We start from the raw sequence: 22,919 nt of genomic DNA, 5'->3' as shown, positions 1-22,919 counted from the left end.
GAGTGTTCAGTATTCGGAAGAGAAACAGACAATCCATATATTGTGGTTGAGAGTGCAGAAGTGTCTTTACGCCTGACTCGGACAAGCTCAATCCGCCTTAGGCACCAACAAACTGTTATACAAGTAGCATTACGCGCCTTTTCGCCTTTGCCGCCCAGCCCATCCTATTGTTATACCCCTCCCCTTTCCAGTCTGGCGTGCAGGCCCAACTCCAGCCAACAATAGTGCCGGGATTCTATCAACGGACCTTTTCGATCGGTACAGCATTTTCCCAAAGTTTGTCCTATACCTTACATTGCATAAACACACGTGAGAAGCACAAGGACCATCCGTCCGCATCATCCATCATCGGCAACCTAAATAAGGCAGCACCAGCAACATTACAGCCATAACACGCGCTCGTGCCTGAGCCCAAAGCCGAACCTGCCCCTCCCCACCATCGGACAGTCCAGGTACAGAGACATAATCGCAACTTAATTGTTTTTCTGTTTCGTGCATACCGAGAGGATATATATTATACTTCTTTCTGCAGAGGCGTTGACGGGTGCATAGCTTAACGCCGTGATTGCTCCTCAGCTCCGGACTCCCGGCCTGTGTATCGTACTATCGCTTCTACTCCCACCCCCTTGTTGGCGGCATCAGTAGTAATTATAACACCACTCTCTGCGTTCGGTCACTCTTTCGAATAAGTGCGCTCTGCTTCCGCAAAGACCATAAAGAGTGTGTGAGAGGCGTGAAGAACGCTGGACAAGCGTTCGAGGAAGTCAATATCAAGAGACAGGGAGTAACACAAAGCCATCATGTCACGAGCTCGACGGCAGCATCGCATGTCGGATGCCTCCAACTCGTCCTCGTCTTCAACCTCGCCAGAGCGCGGAGTGGACGATGACAATGACTCATTTATGATGCAAGCAAACGACTCGGCTTCCTCCCTGGCTCCTTCGGTTCCCCCTGAGGAGATGAGCAACGCAGAATACGAAGAACGATGTCGCGTTTCGCCCGTCTATCGTCTACCTGCAGAGCTCCTCATAGCCATCTTCTCTCGTCTCTCGTCAACGACGGACCTGCGCTCATGCACACTAGTGTCAAAAGAATGGGCGAGGAATAGCGTGGGATTGCTATGGCATCGACCGCAGACCAACAACTGGAGAGCAGTCCAGAGCGTCGCTCGTTCCATCGTCAAGGCAGACAAATTCTTCGCCTACCAGGACCTCGTCAAAAGACTGAATCTATCGACTCTGGCCAGTCAGGTCAGCGATGGCACCCTACACGGCTTCCTTAGCTGCAAGCGCATCGAACGCCTGACCCTGACCAACTGCACAAAACTCCACGATGAGAGCCTCATGCCCCTAATAAAGGGCAACAAGAGTCTCATAGCCCTGGACGTCACCGGATTGAGCGAGCTCACGGACGAGACCCTCATGGTCGTTGCTGATAATTGCTTGCGCCTACAAGGATTGAACATCACTGGGTGTCGGAACTTGACAGATGCTTCGCTTATTGCCGTTGCTAAGAACTGCAGGCATCTCAAAAGGGTTTGTTGCAATATTCAATACTCAGGATCAATGTTGCTAACCCCTCTCCAGCTCAAATGCAATAGCTGTGCGCAAATCACCGACAATGCCATAACGACTGTTGCCGACAACAGCACACATTTATTAGAGATCGATCTCTACGATCTACCGCTACTCGAATCCACTTCCATCACTGCGCTCATGACCTCCTGTCCCGCTCTTCGCGAATTGCGCCTTGCCAGATGTCCTGGCATCACCGATTTTGCTTTCCTCTCTATCCCGGCGAAGACACCGCTGTTCGATGCTCTCCGCATACTCGATCTTACTGATTGCTCAGAGCTCGGTGATAAAGCCATCGAGAAGATCGTCTCCCTGTGTCCGAGATTGAGAAACTTGATTCTCGCAAAGTGCCGCCAGCTCACCGATCGTGCCGTTTGGGCAATCACGAGGCTGGGTAAGAACTTGCACTACATTCACCTTGGCCACTGCGCGCGCATAACCGACGCTTCCATTGTCGCGCTGGCGAAAGCTTGCAACAGAATCCGCTACATCGACCTGGCTTGCTGCAGCAATCTTACTGATGTCAGCATAACGCAGTTGGCCAACCTTCCCAAGCTCAAGCGCGTCGGGCTTGTCAAGTGTGCAGGCATAACGGATCGAAGCATTCAAGCGCTCGCCACATACGGCGGCCGGATCATGAGTCGACCAAAGGAGCGTTCGCATGGCGTCAGCGCGTTGGAGAGGGTTCATCTGAGCTACTGCACCCAGTTGACGCTTGACGTAAGTTTGACGTTGGTTCCTTGTGATTACTCTTGGATACTGACGCACATTGACAGGGCATCCATACTCTGCTCAACAATTGTCCGCGTCTCACGCATCTATCCCTGACCGGCGTGCAGGCTTTCTTGCGAGACGACCTCACCGTCTTCTGTCGCGAGGCGCCTTCGGAGTTTAATGATCACCAGCGCGAAGTCTTCTGTGTATTTTCTGGCACCGGGGTCGCTCGTCTTCGGGAATATCTCAACGGAGGAGGCACGGATGCCGCTCTAGAAACCGGCATTGTTGACTCTGACGACGAGGATGGTGAGGTGCCTGTGCCACCGACGCATCGACAGATGGCTGGCACGAATCTGACACACTGGCCGCACGTCGATCACGATGGTGTGGACGACGAGGAGATGGAGGACGAGGAGATGCCGGTGGATGCGCAAGGCGATGAGCGCATGGGATTAGTAGGTCAAGGGTCACCAGAGGCTTTCCTGGACGTTCGAGTACACTCAACACCGGGGAACGACAATGCGCTTGCCATGACGACGCCACATGGTCTTGGTCTGCTACCTAACATGCTGCCTCAACAAAGAGCGCCGACGCGAACACAATCGTGGACTGGGATGGGTGGAGTCATGTGGGCACATGCATCGAACTACGCCGGATCACACCCGATGAGTCGGACAGCCACACCTCCACAACAAGGTCCCTCGGGGGCAGGGTCAGTGCAGCGAAACGGAATAGGCAATGTCGACGCCAGCGGGGCTTCTTATCCCGCAGCCAGAGAGGCACAACACGTTACGGGGATGATGGGGGCAGTCAACATGATGGACTCGGACGAGACTCGATGAAAAGGAGAGAGAGAGAGAGAGGCGCGCGCTTGCTTCCTGTTCTTTTCCATCATTTTTATGAGCGTTTCTGCACCAGCGCGTGGTTTTTGATGATTCCCATGGCATGGTAAAAGGCATTATAACGGTCGTCTGTCGCTCTCATACAAATAACACCATAGTGCAAACGGGTCTAATTGCAACAAGAGAAAGAAGCAGAGTCTGATTAGGTCTAGTGTACTGTAGGCAAGGGACAGTAAGGTAAGATAGAGAAACGTTGGTCGTCTAAAAGTGCCGTCAAGGTTCATGCATGATGATGCACTAAGGGAACGCCAAAAGCCCCCCACAAGCTCCTGGTTTGGTTCAATCCCGCTGCTCCAGCGAGTCTTGTGCCTCCTCCCTATTTCCCGGTCATTGACTCGATCCAAATAATACACCAATTGTCGCAAACAGTCGTCTTCTATCATAGTTGCTACCAGAGGGTTTGACCGTCAACGTGCTACTTGCTTGGAGATCGGAGAAGTGATCTGATCTCTGGCTATCACGAGTGATACAGCAGAAAAGGCTTGTAGTATCGCACCAAAGCACAGCACTTCAAGCATGGCGTCGACCACACAAGGCCGAGCTCAACACATTGTCGACGAGAACATGGAAAACGCGAACAACACGCCTCGGAAGATGACTGCAACGAAACCCGGGCCATTCGCCAATATGAACGTGAACAAATCACTCGGGAGACCCGCGTTGCGAGATCTCACGCCAAATAAACCCATCGCGAAAGGAAAGACCAGCGATAGTGAGCTCGACCTCGGCATGAAGAGTGTGTCGTCGTCGTCGTCGTCGCTGAGCCCGCTGAAGAGAGGCTTCAAGGATATCCTGGACAGTGGAAAGGGCTTCACATATCTCAAGAGAAGGCGTCTATCACAAGGGCAATCGGTCACGAGCAATGTCTCTGCATTTGCGAGACGGAGACCTGACGATGCTTCCTCCTTCTCGTCGTCCTCGAGGCACTTGCCACCTCCAACATCCAACAATGACGCGAGACGCAGTCCTGAGAAGGAGTCTGACGAAGACAGCGGGCGCGGGTCACAGGACTCGAATCGCACGAGAGGATCTTTCGATTCACTGATCAATTATGATCCTTCATCTCAACAAGCCCTGGCATCGCAAGCTCTCAATTTCGTGGCCCCCTCAGTCGCCGCCCACACCACTCACACGCCAGCAACAGCCCGACAACACGCTCTCTCCGCCTCTGACAGTCTTCGATCCCGCGCCGAAATGCTGAACATGCGCCTCAAAGTCGCCATCTACAAGGTGCGCACGAATCAAGTCAACGTGCCCTTTTCTCGCCTGCGACTGCCCGATTCCCCGAAGCAAGCCACGCCCTATCCAGCTCGTCGCGAGGTGCAGTTCGACTTCCAGCGCAGCAGTGACGCCAATAACACTACCCCTCCGACCTCACCCCCTTCTCATCCGCGGGTCAGGACAGTCGCCCAAGGCAGCGGCATGCCTTACGGACTAGGCCTCCTATCAGCACCCGACATGACGCCCAACATCTTCTCGGGTCGCTTCATGCCCATGCAACGCGGCCCGTCCAGCAGTCCGCCCATAGTCCATATCCCACCGTCCTCGCTACCTCGTCACGCAGCGACGCGCGAAACACCGTTCGTTGATAGAGTCTCGCAGCAGCAGCAACAACAGCAGCAGCAGCTGGACCACGACAGTCTGGATTCCGAAGCCACCGAGCTGGCCGAGGATATGCATGATGGTCATGAGCACGCTGAGAGTCCGACAACGCATAGTAAACCACGTGGTTATTCCACTGGTGGTCTGCCGCGGTAGGATTACTTCGATGAGATTGAGCAACGACGATGGTTGTGGAAAGGAGCATCTCTCTTGAAGGCATGTAAGGTACAGAGGCATAGTAAGCCGTTAACGTGTTCGACAATTAACGCACAGGTCTTTTTTCTTCCTTTTTCTTTTCTACATAACCATCAAAATCTATGGTTCTTCGGTGATACACCCGAACCTGCCTGCCCCCATGTATTCGTTCTTCAAGTGGGGGGAAGTCCGGTACTGTACATTGAAGATTTGGACTACCTAGTATCCTCCTTTTTTCATGCTTACAGGCATTCGCCTACACCAATTTGTTGTTCTGATATACTACACGATGTTATACGCGCATATATCCTCGTCTACAACCAATAGCCAAAACCCCCCACTACCAGTACCCTGGATAATAATCAAACACTCAGAACTACCTCAGGCCAAAGCTAAGGCCCAGCTGCGCTCACGGTCCGGATGCCGCACAAGGTTCGTCAGAGTTACTGTACTGTACCTACCTTACCTCACTGTACAAGTACAAACCTCATGAAATCGCGGGGCTCCTCGACGACAAAAAAAAATACAAATGTCCACAATGAAGGCGTCGGTCGGATCGAGGTGCGGCGTTTGTTTTATCTTATCTTATCTTATCCCCGAGCTCGGAGAGTCTTATCACCTTGCGTTACTCACCTTACCACTCACCATATACTACTGTACTCGAGCAACTAAGCGTACGATCTACCGTGCTCTTTTGCGTTCACGGCGTTTATAGCTAATATGTAGATCTTCCCAATGCGGCTCACAGCTGTTTTTGTCTATTCTGTATATTCACCTAGGTGCGTGATCTCCACAAGATGACAAGGTAAATCGTTATCCACTCTTAATCCTCGGGGTCCAGTCCGACTACCTAAAGCAGGGGCAGCGTCTGAGTGAAAGAAGTAGCTAATAAGCAGAGCCGCATTTGTTCTGCCCGACCGCCCCACACATAACCGCCAATCGCATCAACCTCCGCCGTCTCTGCCGGAAGTTCAAAAAGTAACGGTAAAGCCGTGCAGAGGGCAATTGTTACTACTGCTGTACTAAAGTACTGCTGCTCTCTCTCTCTCTCCATCTCTCCGCGTCTTGGATAGCCAGCTGCTGTTGCACACCTTGTGTTTGCTCTGGTCGTTAAGGATTGAATTGACGACGCTACAGTTCTCTCGTTGTGTTTGATATTCTTGAGCGGAAACTTGCGCTTTATTGTCTTTTGTTTCCTATTCTAAGGTCTTGAGCACACCCGGTTGTGGTTTGAGCTCTTGTATATTGTTTGGTGGTTATCTGAGGGAGAAACAAGGTGTATTTCATTCTGTCTAACTGGTGATTTTGCATTTCAGCCATGGGTCTCTGGCAGTGAGTCTTCTCCTTTTCAGCCAACACTGCAATATCACACCGGCTAGCAAGCACATCGACTACATTCCCCTCTCTCTCTACATGCTCCCCCCCCCCCCCAACGCCCCTTACGCCCCAGCGACGGAACCCTAACGCTTCCCCAAAACAGATACTACCGCACCCTCACCCCGCGCACGCGGATCTACGCCGGCGCAGGCCTGATAGCATGGGCGCTGGCAGGACAATACCTCTCGGACCAAGCGGAGCAGACTCTGGGGTTCACGCCGACGGAAAAGGACCGCGAGGAGCTCGAGAGGAAGATGCCGAAGATCCGGGTTGTCGATCCTTAGATGTTGTTGGCTTTTTGGTATTGGCGCCCTGTGGATCGAGGAGGGGCGGGGGGGGGCGGCGCGCCATGGGATGGAAGAGATTCTTTTGCTTGGGAGAGGTGCTGGATGCAGGGGAGGCGGCCATGTGCTGTGCTGTGCTGTGCTGTGCTTCTGGCTCCTGGTGGTCCCTGGGTTCTGGAACGCAGAACCAAATCACGGCCCTGAACAATGTGAATCTAAGAACAACGCATCGCCTTCCGATTGCTGGGTTGAAGTACACCCCCCACCCCACCACCACCACCCACCGATATCGCCAACGTTCTTGAAGGGAGAAATGTAATGCTGCATATCCACCTCTCATCATGAAAAGTATCGGATCCGGCGCCCTTTTCCAAAGAACTTCGTACCTTGGAACCCCATCGACGGTGCTGCCTTCGATCAAATACAAGCTGGATGCCAGCGCCGAGCTCATGTTGCCTTCCCGCAACGTCTTGTGCGTTACGTTACATATACATGTCTCACGTATCCGGACTTGTATAGGTATGCACACTGCGTCCAAGTCTGGGATCCCGGGTGAATTACGACATGGTTTCTCAAGACAAATCGCCTTTTTGTTTTTCATTGCGTGGTTACTAGGCCTCGAATATCTCTGCGCCTTCCAGAACGCTTTCTGCCACGAAAGAAAGAAGCCGAGGTGCAACACCTGCTACATCCCCTGCGCAGCTGTCTTTCCTCCAACCACGCTGCAGCGCTGTCTGAAGCGCTGTCGGAACATACGTCTTAGTGCGTCCGTTTCCTGCTGCACGACGTCTCCGATCTGTTCACGACAACCGAGCGGGTCTCATCTGCAGCGATAGGTGTAGACTCGAGGCCGATTGAACCTTTGTGACTGAGCCTGGATATTAAGCCCGGTCCAGAGACACAACATCAGCAACGCAGATGACGGAATCTAGCCATGTTGAGCTCTGCAGAGACGGACGAAAGTGTTTTCCCAAGGCAAAGATGCCCGAAGCTTGTCGTGAGTCAACAATTGGCAATTTCTCGCTTCGATAGCAAGGCATCGCAACGAAAAACCCCATTTCATCGTTTCTGACCATCCTGAATTGCCATATAAGCAAAGGCTCTCCATTCTCTTGATGCGGACCCCTCATGTGTGGTCCAAAGATGACTCTGTAGAACTGCACATCGCACATTCAGGAATGCTGTGGGTACCATGAGCAAATCAGGTATCTGCCATCCTCCTCTTTCCTTCGTGGCCAGCTCGTCGTTGTGCTGAAGGGCTGCGCGTGCCAAAGTCTCGATTTTGACAGAAGACACACATACACACAGAATGCATGTCCTTTGGTAGAATACCATTGCCCTGACTTCTCGTTATCGTGACAGCTTCTTCGGATGTGGCGGTCTCCCCATTTCTCTTTCTTGTCTTTTTTTCGCAGTATCAATAAACTTCTCCTCGTCATCTTAATTGGGATCTGAATTGCGCCTCTTGATCCGACTGTGTATACGCCGCCCCACGTTTCGTCCTCGGCCGTCGACGTTTCTTGCCGTACTGGGGTTTGTACCATCGTATAGTCTTCCCGCGGTACTTTCTGCAGTGCAGCATATTCCACAACCGGTACATCTGACGCTGTGTACTTTGCACAGCGTGGCTTCGATCACAGCGACTATCGTGGAGGCGGTGTTTGTTGCGGCTGCGTGCATATGACATCCAGGACCTGGCTGAGAATCATCCGTAAACGGAATATCACTTTTACCTGGCGATAAAGCAAGGTAGCAATAAAGAGCGCAAGTACTGCACGCATCCCGGGCGGACACAGCTAATGATAAAACACGCATCAAGCGTTTGGATGGTTCCATGATTGCCAATTGCTCCATTGCTGGAGTTGTACTGCAAGACAGGTTAACGTCAATCATCTCTGGCATATGTCAGGCCGTCTGACGTACAATCGTCCATGCTCAGGTCTTCTTGTCGGAGTCTCGTGGCTGCTGCCATGGCGGCCTGGCTTTCGGTCAAGGGCACGTCGAACATACGATGGTATGCTTCGGGGGTAACGCCCCAACCCTCAAGCGCAGGCGGAGGTTGTGGCTGTAGGGTCGAAGCACTGCGATCGTTCATCATCATTGACATGGTCGAATCTGCGGTTTCCGTGTATGGCCAGACCTCGGCACTGCCGATCGGTCAGTATTTTACTTCGATCGCTTCAGCATTGCCATCGTCCACGGATTACTTTCTTGCAGCGCGACCCACAGATATTGCAAAAAGCCACCTCTGAGGTTGGCAGACGTTGGCTGCTGCAACTTTCGGAATCACGGAGAAGCTTGGGACAATTCATCAATCACTCACAGATTTCGAGCCATTGGCTGAGTGTAAGCTCGTTTTGACGTAGGTGGTAGCATTGGTAATGACTGCTCGACAGTTTGGACGTGGATTGTTGCCGCATCCAAGGAGTCAGGAGTCTCCTCAACAAGTGAACCAGATCTGTCCGTAATTTCGGTCTCGGAACGGGTCACATGCGGAGGGATGGGAACTCCTTCCATGTTAGAAGCACCGTCTGCTGGCTTTCGTCGGCGCGATGTCCCGGCTTGTTTTTTGAGAACTTGGGCGTAAGTCTCCGCATCAGGTGCAGCTCTCAACTGATGTAGATGATTCACGGCGTCTGCGTCTGAACTCGTGCGTAAAGCACTAAGGACGATGTCGAAGTCAGCGTTCTGAGACACCAGTTCAGCATTTCTTCGGCGTAAAGCTTCCACCCTCGTCACGCCAGCCTCTGCATCGTAAGTGCACGCTTGACCTCTTGTCTGGCAGAGCGCGCAGACAGGTCGCTCACCGCTACACTGCAACCTCAAAATCAGCCCTGACCACTCACTGTAGCAGAGATGCTAGGTTCTCCCCATGAATACACAAAGTAAACAGGTGGCGCATAGCTTACCTTGACTTTTCGTCGTTGGCAGGCATTGCAAGCTGCTTTCACAGCCTGCCTTTTCCGTCTCGATTGGTTTGTGAGCGGCATAGAGACATCTGAGAAAGAAAGATCTGCTTCGGCACCAGCCCCCGAGCCCAGCTCGGGAGCTGGGGCAGCTAGTATATGGCGTGGGGTTCTGAAGTCCATATATCCATCGTACTGCTCAGGAGGACTGACAACAGATAGACGACAGAGCAGGCGGATCAGCGTACCTGAGCGTCTCGTCAACACAAGGTGGTGATGACACAAGCACGAGCAATTGACCTACGATGGTATTCGGTCTGTTGACACAACGCAACGAGATGCTTGAAGGGCCTGCCAAGAAATGTGGGCACCAAATATGGAAATGAACAGGTGCGCCAACTTTTTTGGAACGAAAGTAGGATCAGGATGTGTATGTGTTTCCTTGTCTATCAGCATCGTTTTCACGACACTGTCAACCAGGTAGCGGTCTCGATGCAAGTGCAGCAGCGTCTTCTTACACGATTTCTTGGGAGCCAGGCCTAGCCAATTGTTGCCCCATCTTTGCAGTAAGACGAACTGTGAATAGTCAATCTCTCGGGAATTCCTCCGAATTGAGTGGGCTGGCCTTCAGCGGTCGCTACAAGAGTCGACCAAGTGCTACGACTTGGGATCCACCTTTCGGGGGTGACTCCGTGCCGTGTGATTGGCTGCATGCCTCTTCGGTGGACAACAACAACCTACTTTCGAACCAACAGCATCTACAACACTGCATTCGAAGTACAGTAAATCGGCTTTGTCGTAGTGAACCGTCTCGGGTCAGAGATCCTCCAGCGAACGTGTCGTGCGTTTCTCACCCCTCTGCACCAACGAACGACTGTTGGAAGCATTTTCGTGCCATAGACACTTGCCGGCCGCGTACGGCTCGCCGGGGAACCGGTATCATGGCCGAGCGCGAACTCGTGCTCAGCATCGAGCGTCTGTTGATCCCTCTACATCTGAAGGTATAACTGCCGCATTATATTACCATTCTTGTGTCGTGTCGTATCGTGTCTTGCTATAATTTCGCTCGAGGAATAAGCCTGTCGGCGTCCGTATAGCCAAAAACAAGTCACCTACTTCCTGCGGAAAGGTGGGTTCAACGAGACGACATCAACGATCGATTTGTGTCAATGGACGCTGATATGGATATCGTAGCTAAGCTCACTAGAGTCTGACGACACCCAATCAAACAACAGTCCTTTTGTAATAGCCTATTCCAGAACAAGTGTGATGGAGGCCAAGCATCGAACCACTGGAAATCAATATCTGTTCGTATGTGATGTGGCGTATCGTGGCGAGGCGCCACTCGCCACGGTTCTTCCACTTACTTGTACTAACCAAGACCGTAACACACCGTCCACATATCTATCTACAATATGTTCTCGGGTCAACGCCTTCCATGCAGAGGTCATGCCGAATTGCGGGACACATATTCGCATGCACTGTCACTCGATGATTATCATCATCTCCGAGATCTGTCCTGTTCCTCGCTTCACGTTGGTCCGAAGATGTCACGCAGCTTGGTTCGGGCAGGTGTGTCCGATCAGCATTCCAGAGGGGAACCCTGTCCATATACCTCATCGTAAACTTACCTCCGGATTGTCTTGCACATGACATCTCTCTTGCTGCGCCAACAAAGCAATTTACAGTATACTCATAGACGCCTGACATTGACCCCGGATCTTGTCGTTCTTCGAGCCCCAGTCGGGGTAGAGACTGATTGCCGAAGACGACGGATCGCGTGCGTACGTGGGGTGATGGATAATTAGACATGGACGGAGTACGTTGATGCTTACCAGCATGATCACTGGAGCGACTCGTCGAAACGCCATAAAAAGTCGCCACCGCCACAATAATGGCAGTCAGTTCGATTTTCCGGACTGTGGGCACCGTATATCACAGCAGAACAATCTCAAAACTCGTAATTATGTGTGAAACATTTCCATTCCAAGATGGTATATAAGCATGAAACATCACAGGCTAAAGCTTGCTCTTGGACATAATACAGCTGTTACCCTTCTGAAGCCATTCCACAGCTTCAGAGACCATCTCGTCCACGATTGCTTTTGCGCTCTTCTTCTCGTCCACAACGGCAGCAACTTTACCCATAAGGAACGGACGCGCATAGTCCAATGTTTCGTCATCAACATCATCACCCAGCTTCTCCATATCGTGCTCCACCGGTAAGACACCTCGACTCGTGAGGTCCTTGATTTCAGCTTGTCGATTCTCCTCCCAGTCTTGGATGTATGGGTTTTGGCGGACACGCAAAGGACGACCCGTGAAGATGATGGTTCGGACGTTGTCATCGAACCCAGCAGTGCGAACAGCCTCCTGATGTGCTTTCGGTGCGCCGGCTTCCTCAGAGAGAATGAAGCGAGTACCTACCCAGACTGCTGAAGCTCCAAGCATCAGTGCAGCTGCAACGGATTGGCCGTTATAAAGACCACCAGCGGCAACAACCTGCACAGGCGCGCCAGTCATCGGGCTCTTGTGACCCTGGACCAACTTTGCAACAGTTGGGATGAGAACCGAGGTTGGGACATCACTAAAGTTAAATATCAGCTCTGCATACTACAGTGTTCACCATGAAAACTCACCCCGTGTGTCCACCCCCCTCTCCACCCTGAGCACAGATGATATCAACTCCGACGTCAAGACACTTCTTGACATGCTTTGGGTGGCCGATCATGTTCATGTAAAGTACGCCAGCGGAATGCAATTTATCGATGATTGCCTTAGGGGGAACACCTTGAGACAATTAGGACATTTTCAATACCCTTCTGAAGATTACTGTTCACTCACCAACAGCAGAGACGAAAAGCTTGGCTCCAGAATCAATGATGATATCGACCAACTCTCCAAGCTTTCCCTTTGTGTAATCATAACTGTGCCACATGTAAGTCTTGAAGTGTTCATTTGACCAATGCAAAAAATGGGGCACATACTTCGTCTTTCTAGCGCTTCCTCCGACCTGAGGAAGTAAAAGGTCTACTCCAAAGGGCGCATTCTTGTCTTGTAGAAAACTTTTGAGCTCGGCGATTTGCTCGCGGAGCATGTCAGGTGTGTAGCCAACACCGCCGATTACACCAAGCCCTCCGGCGTTCGTGACAGCGGCGGCAAGTTTGGGTCCAGCGGCTACATTCATGCCGGCAAGCATGACGGGATGATTGATCTTCAAGAGATCTGTCATCGTAGTACGGAGTTGCTCTACAGAAAGTCAGCGCCTGCGCCAGATGTTATGGACTGTTGACCTACGTGGGGATGCCATGGTTGCGTGAATTCTTGATTATTGTAGTCAAAACTTGGAAATTCTGAGTAGAGGTGCTTGTGTTCTTGTGAAATGAATGGTATGATCAACAGGCGTCGTAACAGGAGTTTCAACGAGAAAGAGGCAACACCACCTAATATAACGTCAAGTGGAGGCACATGAAAGTAGGATGATCACCCTCTCTGTATGAGCCGAGGCTCGGTGACTCGGTAAGTACACGAAGCTTCAGTTGAAGACCCTCATCAATAGTGCGGGGCCCCGCCTCGCCATACAACCTTACTTTGTACGGAGTACTGACAACGAATACCTTGCTCCGTCCAACAACAATACCGAGACCATTTATCGTATCAAGGTCATGTTGAACATGAGACGAAATGATGGTGAATCACGCCAGGACATATTCCGCCCCTAAGAGCCTACAATTCACACCGTCGCTCAATTTGTTACTTTCTCCTCCGTGTTACAGGAGAGGATTCTTCGGCTTTCACATGACAATAATTTAATATCAGGTGTCCATTTGCCGACGCCTTACTAGGCCGTTGCATGGTGAATCAGCCTCACACCTGTCCATCAACCCTCTTGAGTCATGGTTGAAATATTCGCATCGCGAACAGCAGCAAACATTACGCACCTGCAACGTAAGCCTAGCTAGACTTGGTGGATGCACTGAAGCTGGCTTAGATTCGCGAGTCGGCGTCGCCCGTTGTGACGAATTGATCTTTGGTAGGCTCGAGATGGCGTCCAGAACAACAGGGCAAAGCGGCTTGCGGAAGCTTGGTGGCTTGCCTGGACAGAAATTTTTGTTCGCTGCACCAAAACCCAACCAGTCCCTTAGTTCTGTCATAGCTTATAGCTACTCGTAAAATTAATAGAGTTTTTCACAGGTCTTATATTCTAGCACAGCAGCCACACGCCCCTACTTCGGGATGAACGTTGCATTGTCCTCTTCAAGACTTTCTTCGGCTTATCATAGACGGTTGTCATGCATTTCGCGTGACCTGGATCTTGCTTGTAGAAGAACATTGGGTTCTCGGCGCGCCATACGTACCATGCACTCAACAGATCCGACACATTACTTGCCACGACATGGCCTGGGTCCTACACTGAATCGTCCAATGGATGGTTACAAGCCCTCACAGACGAGTCAGCGCCGTGAATATGCGGTCTCAGCAACTTCGAAGTCCTCGTCCATAGACAAAATCTCACGTGCTTACATCGCGCTGGGAAGCAATGTCGGAAACAGAGTAGAGATGATCGAGAAAGCATGTTTGGCTTTGGACCAAGATCCAGATATGGCGGTCAAACGCACGAGTTGTCTATATGAGACAGAGCCCATGTATGTGGAAGATCAGGCGCAATTCCTCAATGGCGCGTGCGAGGTATGCTCATGAAGAAACTCACCGCACGATAGTAGCTAAGGTCGGTAGATCGAGACTTCACTCCAGCCCATGGATCTCCTTGACAGACTTCAAGGGATAGAAAACACACTTGGCCGGGTGAAGCTTATTGATAAAGGTCCTCGAAACATCGATCTCGACATCCTTCTGTATAATGCGGAAGTCGTTGATAATGATCGCTTGAAGATCCCTCATGCGCTCATGCACGAGCGAGAATTTGTCCTTCGGCCGCTATGTGATATTGCTCCGCATCTCACACCACCGCGATCGCAAGTGTCATTATCTCAGAGTCTCGCAAAACTGTCAGCCTCAACACCTATATCGACGATTGCAGAGATAGCGCCGAAGCTATTCATCCACGCACAGGATCCCAGAAGGCCGACACATGTCATGTCTATCTTGAATGTAACGCCAGATTCATTTTCAGATGGCGGCAAGCATGAGCCCACCGATGTAGCAGAGCTCCGCTCGACAATTCTGGCCCATGTCCGCGCCGGCGTGACGTGTATCGACATAGGTGGGCAATCGTCACGCCCAGGAGCGCCTGACATTTCAGCACAAGAAGAAATTGACCGAATACTACCTGCAATTGAAGTCATCAAATCGCTTCCCGAGGCAGCACACATTGCAATCAGTATTGACACATATCGCGCAGCTGTAGCAGAAGCAGCAATCCGAGCTGGAGCCCATATGATCAATGACATATCGGCAGGTTTGCTGGATCCGGAGATGCTACCAGTTGTTGGACGTTTAGGCTGCTCAATCTGTCTCATGCATATGCGAGGCACTCCTGGCACGATGTCGAGTAAGGAGAATTGCACGTACAACGATGGACTCATTGAGACTGTGGGGAGGGAACTATTAGAACGTGTCGAAGCTGCCGAGGAAGCAGGAATCAGGCGCTGGCGAATCATGCTCGACCCTGGTGTCGGCTTCGCCAAGACAGTAGAACAGAATGTAGAGATCTTGCGGCGGTTGTCAGAGTTGCGAGATTATGAAGGTCTTAGAGGGATGCCTTGGCTACTAGGAACTAGTAGGAAGGGTTTCATAGGCAAGATAACAGGAGTTAGAGAAGCCAAAGAGCGGGCATGGGGAACAGCAGCTACTGTGTCGGCTTCCATACAGGGTGGTGCCGATATGGTACGGGTACATGACGCAGAAGTCATGATGAATGTTGCAAGCATGAGTGATGCCATCTGGAGAGTCTAAAAGCATCCGGAGATACGCTCTACCGAGCTTGAGAGTTGGTCGATACCGTTGTCGCACTACATGCAAGAGCCTCAGCCAGATAGCCACAAGACCTCATCATGTAGTATGTATATAACTTTCTTGTCAGATTTCGATGTTCTACATACCTTACATATGGCATCGTTACGGAGTTGAATCAGCAGACGACTCAAGTTGTTCAGTAAGGTATTGAGATACTACTATCATCTAAGCGTCGCACGTCAATCACTACAGGTTCGTGGCTCTATAAATAGAACTAGCATCGCAGCGTCTTTGGCATCAAAACCAGAGTCTACCTAAGGTACCGTATCTATCTCATTCCAAGATATTGTACTATCACGATACGGAAAGCCCGCGTTATCAACTTCAGATCGTCATCGAACAAGTCCGAAAATACCCCAAAAGAGACGACAGAGGTGCCTGAGTGTATCTCGCCTCTTCCTAATGCAGTGGCTGGCACGGGACACTAGGCTCCACGACAGCGGCCCGAGCAAATCAAGAAGCACGAGAGCGTGAGCTCCATTCTGTGATGCACAGGGATCGGAAGCTCCCCCAGTTTCAGCAGAAAGACTAAGGTGCTAGTGCCGCGCAATTGATGTGAACGATGGATGGTATGGGAACGGTGCCATGTTGATTCCCGGGGCTAAGGACATGGGCCGTTGCACCGCCAACAACGACAAAGCGAACGTGGATACCCAACGTTCTGGCGCATTTGCCTGGAGGTTCGTATTTGCACGCCCTGCGGCTGAATGCTGTGCACGAACAAAGTCGAATTGTGACCTTGTCTCTGCTGTGTAGCGTGTGCAGGGGGAGATGCGACATGAGGCAACTCATACTCTACAAAATCTAGCTCGTCTTCCCAAACAAATTATAGTTGCACGAAGCCCAGCCACGCCACGCGGTAGGCTTAGAGCTAGAGTATCTGATAACACATATATCCCACCACCCTTTCCAGCCTCTTCGTGTGCGAAACCTCCAATAACAATACCTACCTCTCAGGTTCCAGTCAACGCGGACCCCACCGCTCTTTTTTCTAGCCGCCCATCTGCCGGCTATAGACTAATCGACACATAAGCTCGCTTGCACTTCTACTGACGCTCATTCTCTCTTCTTTTCCTTTTTCAACATGTTCTTCAAGCGCCTATCTCGATCCAGGAGCAATTCACAAAGTTACATTGACAATAATTATTCTCCCCACGACAGCAAAGCTCCATCTGCTTCTTACGACGACAAATTCAGAGACGACGTGTACGATCAGCCTAACGAACCGGCACCCCGTGCAGCGCCCCAGAAGGACGAAGCCATGTTTGCTTCTCAGAACCAGGACCACTACCAGACGCCGCCCATATCGAGCTCGGCTAACAGACCGATGATGAATGGATACGGCAGCATGTCTGGATCGAGCCCGGCAATCTCGAAGGCTCCAGTGCCTGCTGAACCCATGCCTGATCTGCTCACTCGCGCTTTCAATGAGGCTGTTCGTCCCTACACGAACAGGCTAGAGGAGATGGAAAACGAGCTTGCCGATATGCGGATGCATGTTGAGCAGCTCGAGGCCCAGCGACGGGAGGTGCACGCATGGATTGACAAGCGAGGACTACGTCCTGGTAAGCTCCCTCCTTCGTTATTTCCTTTCTTTTCACACGCCCACCATTGCGACGTGCATGTCACTCTTTTCATGATTTGGCAGAAGGGGCTCGCAGATCAAGCTATTGCAACAACCATTGTATCTGTACATCTTGACTGACATGATCCCCAGACGTGCCTCCAAGCATCGCCGCACAAATGGACGCGGCTTCACCACACAACCCAACCCACGCAGCAGCCACACTAAACGCGCAACTCGACCGCAAGATCACAATCGTCAATTTCGACCTTCACCGTCTGCAGGACGACCTGAACGACTCGCTGCCAACCCCATCCTTCAGCGCCTGCATGCTCAAATTCCTCCCAGACATCGCCCGTCTCGCAGCCCTGCCCTCAGGACCCAAATACGCCTTCGATCTGCTGCTGAAGCTCGGCGGCAACCTGAACTCGCACGGCGGGCTCGAGAACGGCGACGAAGACGACCTGCGCGAGCGTCGCTCCTTCTACTCGCGCCTCGACGACGCAATGGTCGATATCGTGCGCGGCCGCTTCAGTGAGGAAGGCGAAGGCTGGGGCATCACGCGCGAGATCAAGCGCATCGAGAAGACGGGCGCGTATCTGAGGAACTGGGGCGTCGAGCCTTACTTCCCCAAGACTCTTGAGGTCATGCGTGACGGCACACAGGCTGGCGCTGGCGGCATTATGCACGGTGGTGGCACGCCGCCTGCGTACCAGTGAATGAAAGAAAATGGACGAGACCACGCTATGACTCAGGCCCTCAATGGAAACCCGAACATATTATATTAATCAACTTTGTGGGTTTAGTGGGGTATGAATCGAGTCCAATACTTGACGACAGGCATTAACGGTAGATGAACCACTTTAACGAACGACGAGGAACATTTGTCGACCCGGATGGGTGGAAAGAAGGAATAAGCAAACAAGCAGACATGATGGCGTTCTTTTTCTTATCTTTTTTCTTTTTCTTCTTCTCCCTGGGAGGAGTGTCAAATTCTAATTCCGAACCATCAATGGCTTTACGGAATGGGATTGACGTGAGCTGTGGGCTCTCTTCGCTGAGGCGCGAGGTGAGAGGTTCACATCACCTTACGTTTGTACACAGTCGAATTTTTGTAATGAAATTATTCTCAAATTTTATTATTGGTGTTTCTGCGTGCGTGTGCTTTGACGCAGTAGCCTTGTATATAGGTAGATGTTCACCACTATAATGTTGCACAAGTGTGGAAATCTACATGGTCCACAATACAGCAATTCTACTTTTCACTTCGCTCTGTCCGAGGGGCTCCATTGACGCCGCTGATGGAAGTAGTGGTAACAGGAATAGCGACGGCGGCCGCAGCAGCCGCAGCCTTGTCATCATCGTCCGTGAACTCGATCCCCTTGACGAAGATCTGGCTGATCATTTCCAACCCGGCAACGAAGACGCAAAGAGCACTGGCGATGCAGAAGACGCTGATGCTCTCTCCGATCTCCAACCAGCTGCCCTCGTCTCTGACAGACCAGAAGAATCTCAGCGTCAACCAGTCACTGATACCAATGACTAGAGCGAACAGCGCACCCGACTTGAGCTTCAGGCGTCGCGTCAACAGTCCGAGGTTCGCCGAGACGAGCGCAAAGGGCGCTAGGATCTTGAGAATTAAAAGAGCACCCTGACTGAAGGGATCGAAGACGGGGATCAATCGGTAGACCGCGTCAAGCGAGAAGGAAGATATCGACGCAATGTTTCCGGTACTGAAGAAGGCTGACTGGAGAAGATAAAGGAAGAATAGAGCAATCCTCGCATCGGCAAGTGTCAGCGCCCGGTAATCGCCATTAGCCACAGCCTGCTGTCGAATTGTCGAGGTGACCTTTGCATGTACAAGAGGCTTGAGGTCGGATGCAGTGCTGCTCTGTGCAGGTAGGTGAGACGGCTCAGGAGGTGTAAAGGTGCGGTATACCTTGTGTTCCAGGCGAACCCAAGTGATCAGGGTACAGCTCAACGCGAAGTAGAACAGACCCTCATAGGAGATGGTGAGAATGACGAACATGGGTGCGAAGGATAAGAATATGACCACGAGTCGATGAAGGTAGTTGTTGTTAGACGTCAAGCCGTACACGAATGGGACTGCTAGGGAAGAGACTAATATTATCAGTACAGTCAGGACTGAAGGAGCTGATGGAGCTTACCGAAGACTGCCCACCCAACGACCTGTGTGCCCAGGGGCAAGCCCTTCTTGGCTTGTAAAGACGACACGCTTGACCGGGTGACAACCATAGCGAGAGCCACAAGGCCGAGCTGCGTCCCAAGTAGAACCTTTGAAAGTTGACCGGGCCGTTGAGTTGCTTTCGTTGGCTTCCGGGAGTTCTGCTGAGACGTGACATTTTCCGCATAGATGATGTACATGACACCAAGAAGCAGCATCAGGCAACCACCGAGTAAGCTGTTCATATGGTCAGTTATGACGCTATACAAGCAGGACGAGAGGATTTCTGGGTGACATACATGAGATTGAGATCCTCCACCTTTATAGCCGGGAGAAGGGTGAAGACGCTCATAGCCCCACACGCCAGAGCCCAAGTGATACAGGTGACCAGATTATTCGACACGAATTTCATGCCGTACGATGCTGGCCATAGAATTGCTAGCAGGTAGCACAGCGTATACATTTCGCGATGGTAGTAACTTTGGACCTGCAAAAGCGGTCAGCTGAGCCACACAAAACGGAAATGGAGGAGTATTTACCATGATCTCAAGGATGCCGATGAAGCATAACAAGTTGAAAGCAAGACTTGCGGCATCCTTGCTAGTGAGATGGTCGGAGAGCAATGCTTTGGCACGAGCTATCGCATGCCTTCTAGCAGAAACTTCCTCCCAGAACATGAGCGGAAAGGAGGCGTAAGCGTAGTACGTCCAGGGCGAAGAGCGCACATAGAGGTACGAGTATAAACCCAAAAGAGTAGAGGAAAACAAGATCGTGCTTGCGGTCGACCGGGATGCATCGACCTTGCCGTCTAAAACGTGCTGGTCGATGGCCATCGTGAAGGCAAAAGCAGCCCATCCTAAGTATCCTACGGTGACAAGCGCTCGCAAGAAGAGCCAGTCGTAGGTTTGCAGATAGCGAAGCCCTTGCAAGGCCAACTTGATGAGATTGTCCGCATCATCGATAGCTTCTGCGAATTTCCCATCTCTGATGGCCTGGTCGATAAGATCGAGACGGTGTTCAACAGAATGCTCCTCGTCAGCAAAGTGCGAGTATGGTTTGTAGCGCAATTCGATAGCCTTTTTCTCGGATTCCTTGATGCGGTACATTTCGAGGATCTCTCGAGCATTGACTAGCATAGCCTTGGCTTTGACGGAATTATCGGCCGACAGGTAGTCTAGAGGTAGTTCTCCCACCGAATTCACTGGGAATGGAAGTCCCGCAAGGTAGGCCATGAGGGCCGCTACGTCGGCCTGAGCGACGTCATTGCGCTGGACATGATCTAGATGCCAATCATGTGAGAAACCATCGTCGTGTCCCCTGGCTTTCGCTCCACCAGGGCTCTCGCTGCGAGAGACTGTCACGGGTTTTGCAACTCCTGAGCCCCAAGCTATGAGAGGGGTTCGTGTGTTATCATCGTGCCCGTCGCCATGACTACCCCAATCGCTCATGCCATGGTCCGCGGTGAAAATGAAAGCGGTCTGGTCATCGCCATAGAACTCCTCGATGAGCTGCGTGATCTCCTGGACCCCTTGATCTACGACCTTGATGTTGTGAAGATACTCTTTCGAATAAGGCCTATAAGCGTGGCCAGTGGTGTCGAGACCGAGAAGGTGTAGGAAGAAGACGTTCTTGTCTTGACGTAGCTGAGTCTCTAGAGTAGGATCGTTGGTGGCATTGCCAAACAGCCATTTCACTCTTTCAAAGACCCAAGTGTCGAGTTCGGTAGCATCCTTGCTGAAATCCTCGAACTCGGCGCCATAAGTGTATGCATCGACCCGACCTGGCACTGCCCCCTCCTTGAACATGGGCAAGATATCCGGACTTCCCCAGCTCCAGGTATGGCGACTCCGGTTGAACACACTATCGAAGTCCACGGGGTTCAATTTCCAACCCGTGGTGACAGCAGAGACATCCTCATAGAGACCAGCGATGAGAGCGACATGTCCGGGTCTTGACTCGGTGGGCACTCTCGTGTGCGATACGCCAAAGGTGCCGTGTTCCAACACTCGGGATCGCAGGAATGGTGCCAGAGGACGTGGAGTGTCCGAGTCAGCGCTTGTGTTGGCTCCAGGAGAAGGATCTGGAAAGAATTGAAAGGCCTTGTCGGCGCGTAGACCGTCGCCTGGCGGGAGTTGTTAGCGGCTATGTCGTTTTAACGTCATCTGATATAGTCATCATGTCAAGGAGGCTAGTCAGAACCAGCGGCAAAACATGCAGATATTAAGGGATGAACATATTCATATTGAGACTGTGGAGGCACTTTGCGGAATATGGAAGAGGGCATTTACCGACGAACAGAACCAATCGCTTTGCGGGTGCTTCGTCAGTGGCGAGACTGTACTCTTTCATGCCACTCACGATGGGGCTGATGAAATAGATGTCGAAGATGGAGTATATATAGATGAGGTGAAAGGCCACCGCTATACCCAGGAAGCCTAGGCGTCCGAGACGAGCAGTCATGATGAACAAAGGAAACGACTTATCTGCCCCCGTCGGATTGATCCACCACACATCGAGCTGTACGTTGATACAGTGTGCAGTAGTGCAGTGCAAAAGGGTGTTCTACAATTTGTGTCTGATTACTTTGACCCTTCCGCGTCGCGTCGCGTAAGGCGACGTCACTCCTCCACTATGGTAATGTGATATAGCGCCGAAGACTGTTGTCCATTCATAATCAAGGCGCACGCCTAAAATTCAGCAGGAGTATCTGCGATTCGATGGAGAAATAGATAGATCGCTCTGCTCGATTTGCAACATTCCGCGAAAATGATTCCTGTTCGCACAGCAGATTGTTCAACAGGCAAGCAGCATTCATACCGCTTGGGAGGACTAGTTCTTCCAATGCCAAGAATTGGGACAAATCCAGCAGCATCCCACCCGCGACCATCTTCGATTCATACCAAGGTAGGGAACTTGACTTGCCACCCAGTACGCTCAGCGACAACTCATGACAAGGCATGGTCACACACCGGGTGTGATATATCTCCCGCTTCATCGTCGAGCTGCACATCCTTCTGCCACTGCATTGCAGCTGAAAATACCATGATTTGTTTGACTTTAGATATATACTACAAGTATAGTCCTACAAGGCGCTCGGTGCAGTCGCCTATGCTCCTGCCTCATTTACAGCAGCTCGCATGGCTCGTGCTTGACAGATTCCTGCGCAGATACCATGATGGGACTGACCATCTCAGAATAAACAGCTAGCACCATGTTTACTGACTCGGAGAAACAGATGTGGAGGGACGACTGGTTTGAACTAAGACGTGTGTAGCGTTTCGGCTGCCTTTCTGTGTATGCATGTGTGTGATGGTCCTGGAGAAACGCGCAACCTACTCTTTCGACGTGTGGATAGTCGACTTTGTTAGGGCCGAAGCCTCTCTAGAGATACCAATAGAGACCATTTCCATTGTTCCTCGGGCTGCTGTACAGCGTACCGTAACAGTACAATGATTTCCACATGTGTCAAGCCTCTGAACTGCATGGAGAAGTACTTTTGTACGTACCTTACTCGACGGTAGACCTTTAGGGCTTCAATAGTCTCAATGTCCGAGAGGTAAAATACATTGATGGCGACGGGTACCTTGGTGGTGAGTAATTATGTATTCTCCTACACATGGCGCTCACTCTTGGGCTA

General features: G+C 51.5%; 8 protein-coding genes across 10 annotated transcripts; 5 read left to right on the top strand and 3 right to left on the bottom strand.

The window, feature by feature from the left end:
• Positions 1–800: 800 nt before the first annotated feature.
• Positions 801–3,133, top strand: AAFC00_004655 (uncharacterized protein; the record flags this gene model as incomplete). Its single annotated transcript, XM_069344331.1, has 3 exons — positions 801–1,535; positions 1,587–2,294; positions 2,351–3,133. 3 exons carry the CDS (start codon positions 801–803, stop codon positions 3,131–3,133), a joined length of 2,226 nt encoding a protein of 741 aa, XP_069196750.1.
• Positions 3,134–3,709: 576 nt separating this feature from the next.
• Positions 3,710–4,951, top strand: AAFC00_004654 (uncharacterized protein; the record flags this gene model as incomplete). The annotated part of the gene is made up of 1 exon (XM_069344330.1): positions 3,710–4,951. One exon carries the CDS (start codon positions 3,710–3,712, stop codon positions 4,949–4,951), a length of 1,242 nt encoding a protein of 413 aa, XP_069196749.1.
• A 1,357-nt stretch (positions 4,952–6,308) lies between these two features.
• AAFC00_004653 (uncharacterized protein) lies at positions 6,309–6,651 on the top strand (the record flags this gene model as incomplete). Its single annotated transcript, XM_069348573.1, has 2 exons — positions 6,309–6,322; positions 6,471–6,651. 2 exons carry the CDS (start codon positions 6,309–6,311, stop codon positions 6,649–6,651), a joined length of 195 nt encoding a protein of 64 aa, XP_069196748.1.
• Positions 6,652–8,465: 1,814 nt separating this feature from the next.
• On the bottom strand, positions 8,466–9,740 carry AAFC00_004652 (uncharacterized protein; the record flags this gene model as incomplete). Of its 2 annotated transcripts, none has more annotated exons than XM_069348572.1 (4): positions 8,466–8,518; positions 8,575–8,798; positions 8,975–9,465; positions 9,561–9,740. In XM_069348572.1, the coding sequence occupies 4 exons, from the start codon at positions 9,738–9,740 to the stop codon at positions 8,466–8,468; spliced, it is 948 nt and encodes a 315-aa protein (XP_069196746.1). The 2 variants fall into 2 exon arrangements, with proteins under 2 accessions (XP_069196746.1, XP_069196747.1); XM_069344329.1 differs by having other exon boundaries at positions 8,975–9,460; positions 9,561–9,586.
• A 1,836-nt stretch (positions 9,741–11,576) lies between these two features.
• AAFC00_004651 (uncharacterized protein) lies at positions 11,577–12,867 on the bottom strand (the record flags this gene model as incomplete). The annotated part of the gene is made up of 5 exons (XM_069344328.1): positions 11,577–12,144; positions 12,197–12,347; positions 12,402–12,484; positions 12,545–12,806; positions 12,855–12,867. 5 exons carry the CDS (start codon positions 12,865–12,867, stop codon positions 11,577–11,579), a joined length of 1,077 nt encoding a protein of 358 aa, XP_069196745.1.
• Positions 12,868–13,982: 1,115 nt separating this feature from the next.
• Positions 13,983–15,473, top strand: AAFC00_004650 (uncharacterized protein; the record flags this gene model as incomplete). Of its 2 annotated transcripts, none has more annotated exons than XM_069344326.1 (2): positions 13,983–14,246; positions 14,295–15,473. In XM_069344326.1, the coding sequence occupies 2 exons, from the start codon at positions 13,983–13,985 to the stop codon at positions 15,471–15,473; spliced, it is 1,443 nt and encodes a 480-aa protein (XP_069196743.1). The 2 variants fall into 2 exon arrangements, with proteins under 2 accessions (XP_069196743.1, XP_069196744.1); XM_069344327.1 differs by having other exon boundaries at positions 14,160–14,246.
• A 1,144-nt stretch (positions 15,474–16,617) lies between these two features.
• AAFC00_004649 (uncharacterized protein) lies at positions 16,618–17,816 on the top strand (the record flags this gene model as incomplete). Its single annotated transcript, XM_069344325.1, has 2 exons — positions 16,618–17,098; positions 17,251–17,816. 2 exons carry the CDS (start codon positions 16,618–16,620, stop codon positions 17,814–17,816), a joined length of 1,047 nt encoding a protein of 348 aa, XP_069196742.1.
• Positions 17,817–18,352: 536 nt separating this feature from the next.
• On the bottom strand, positions 18,353–21,742 carry AAFC00_004648 (uncharacterized protein; the record flags this gene model as incomplete). Its single annotated transcript, XM_069344324.1, has 5 exons — positions 18,353–19,218; positions 19,266–19,519; positions 19,582–19,769; positions 19,822–21,404; positions 21,571–21,742. 5 exons carry the CDS (start codon positions 21,740–21,742, stop codon positions 18,353–18,355), a joined length of 3,063 nt encoding a protein of 1,020 aa, XP_069196741.1.
• Between the last annotated feature and the right edge of the window lie 1,177 nt (positions 21,743–22,919).

This window comes from Neodothiora populina (genome assembly GCF_041146345.1).
Source record: "Neodothiora populina strain CPC 39397 chromosome Unknown canker_contig_3, whole genome shotgun sequence".
In the NCBI taxonomy this organism is placed as follows: Eukaryota; Fungi; Ascomycota; class Dothideomycetes; order Dothideales; family Dothioraceae; genus Neodothiora; species Neodothiora populina.
Note: the sequence above shows the minus strand (reverse complement) of the source record. Positions and strands in the feature narration are given on the sequence as shown.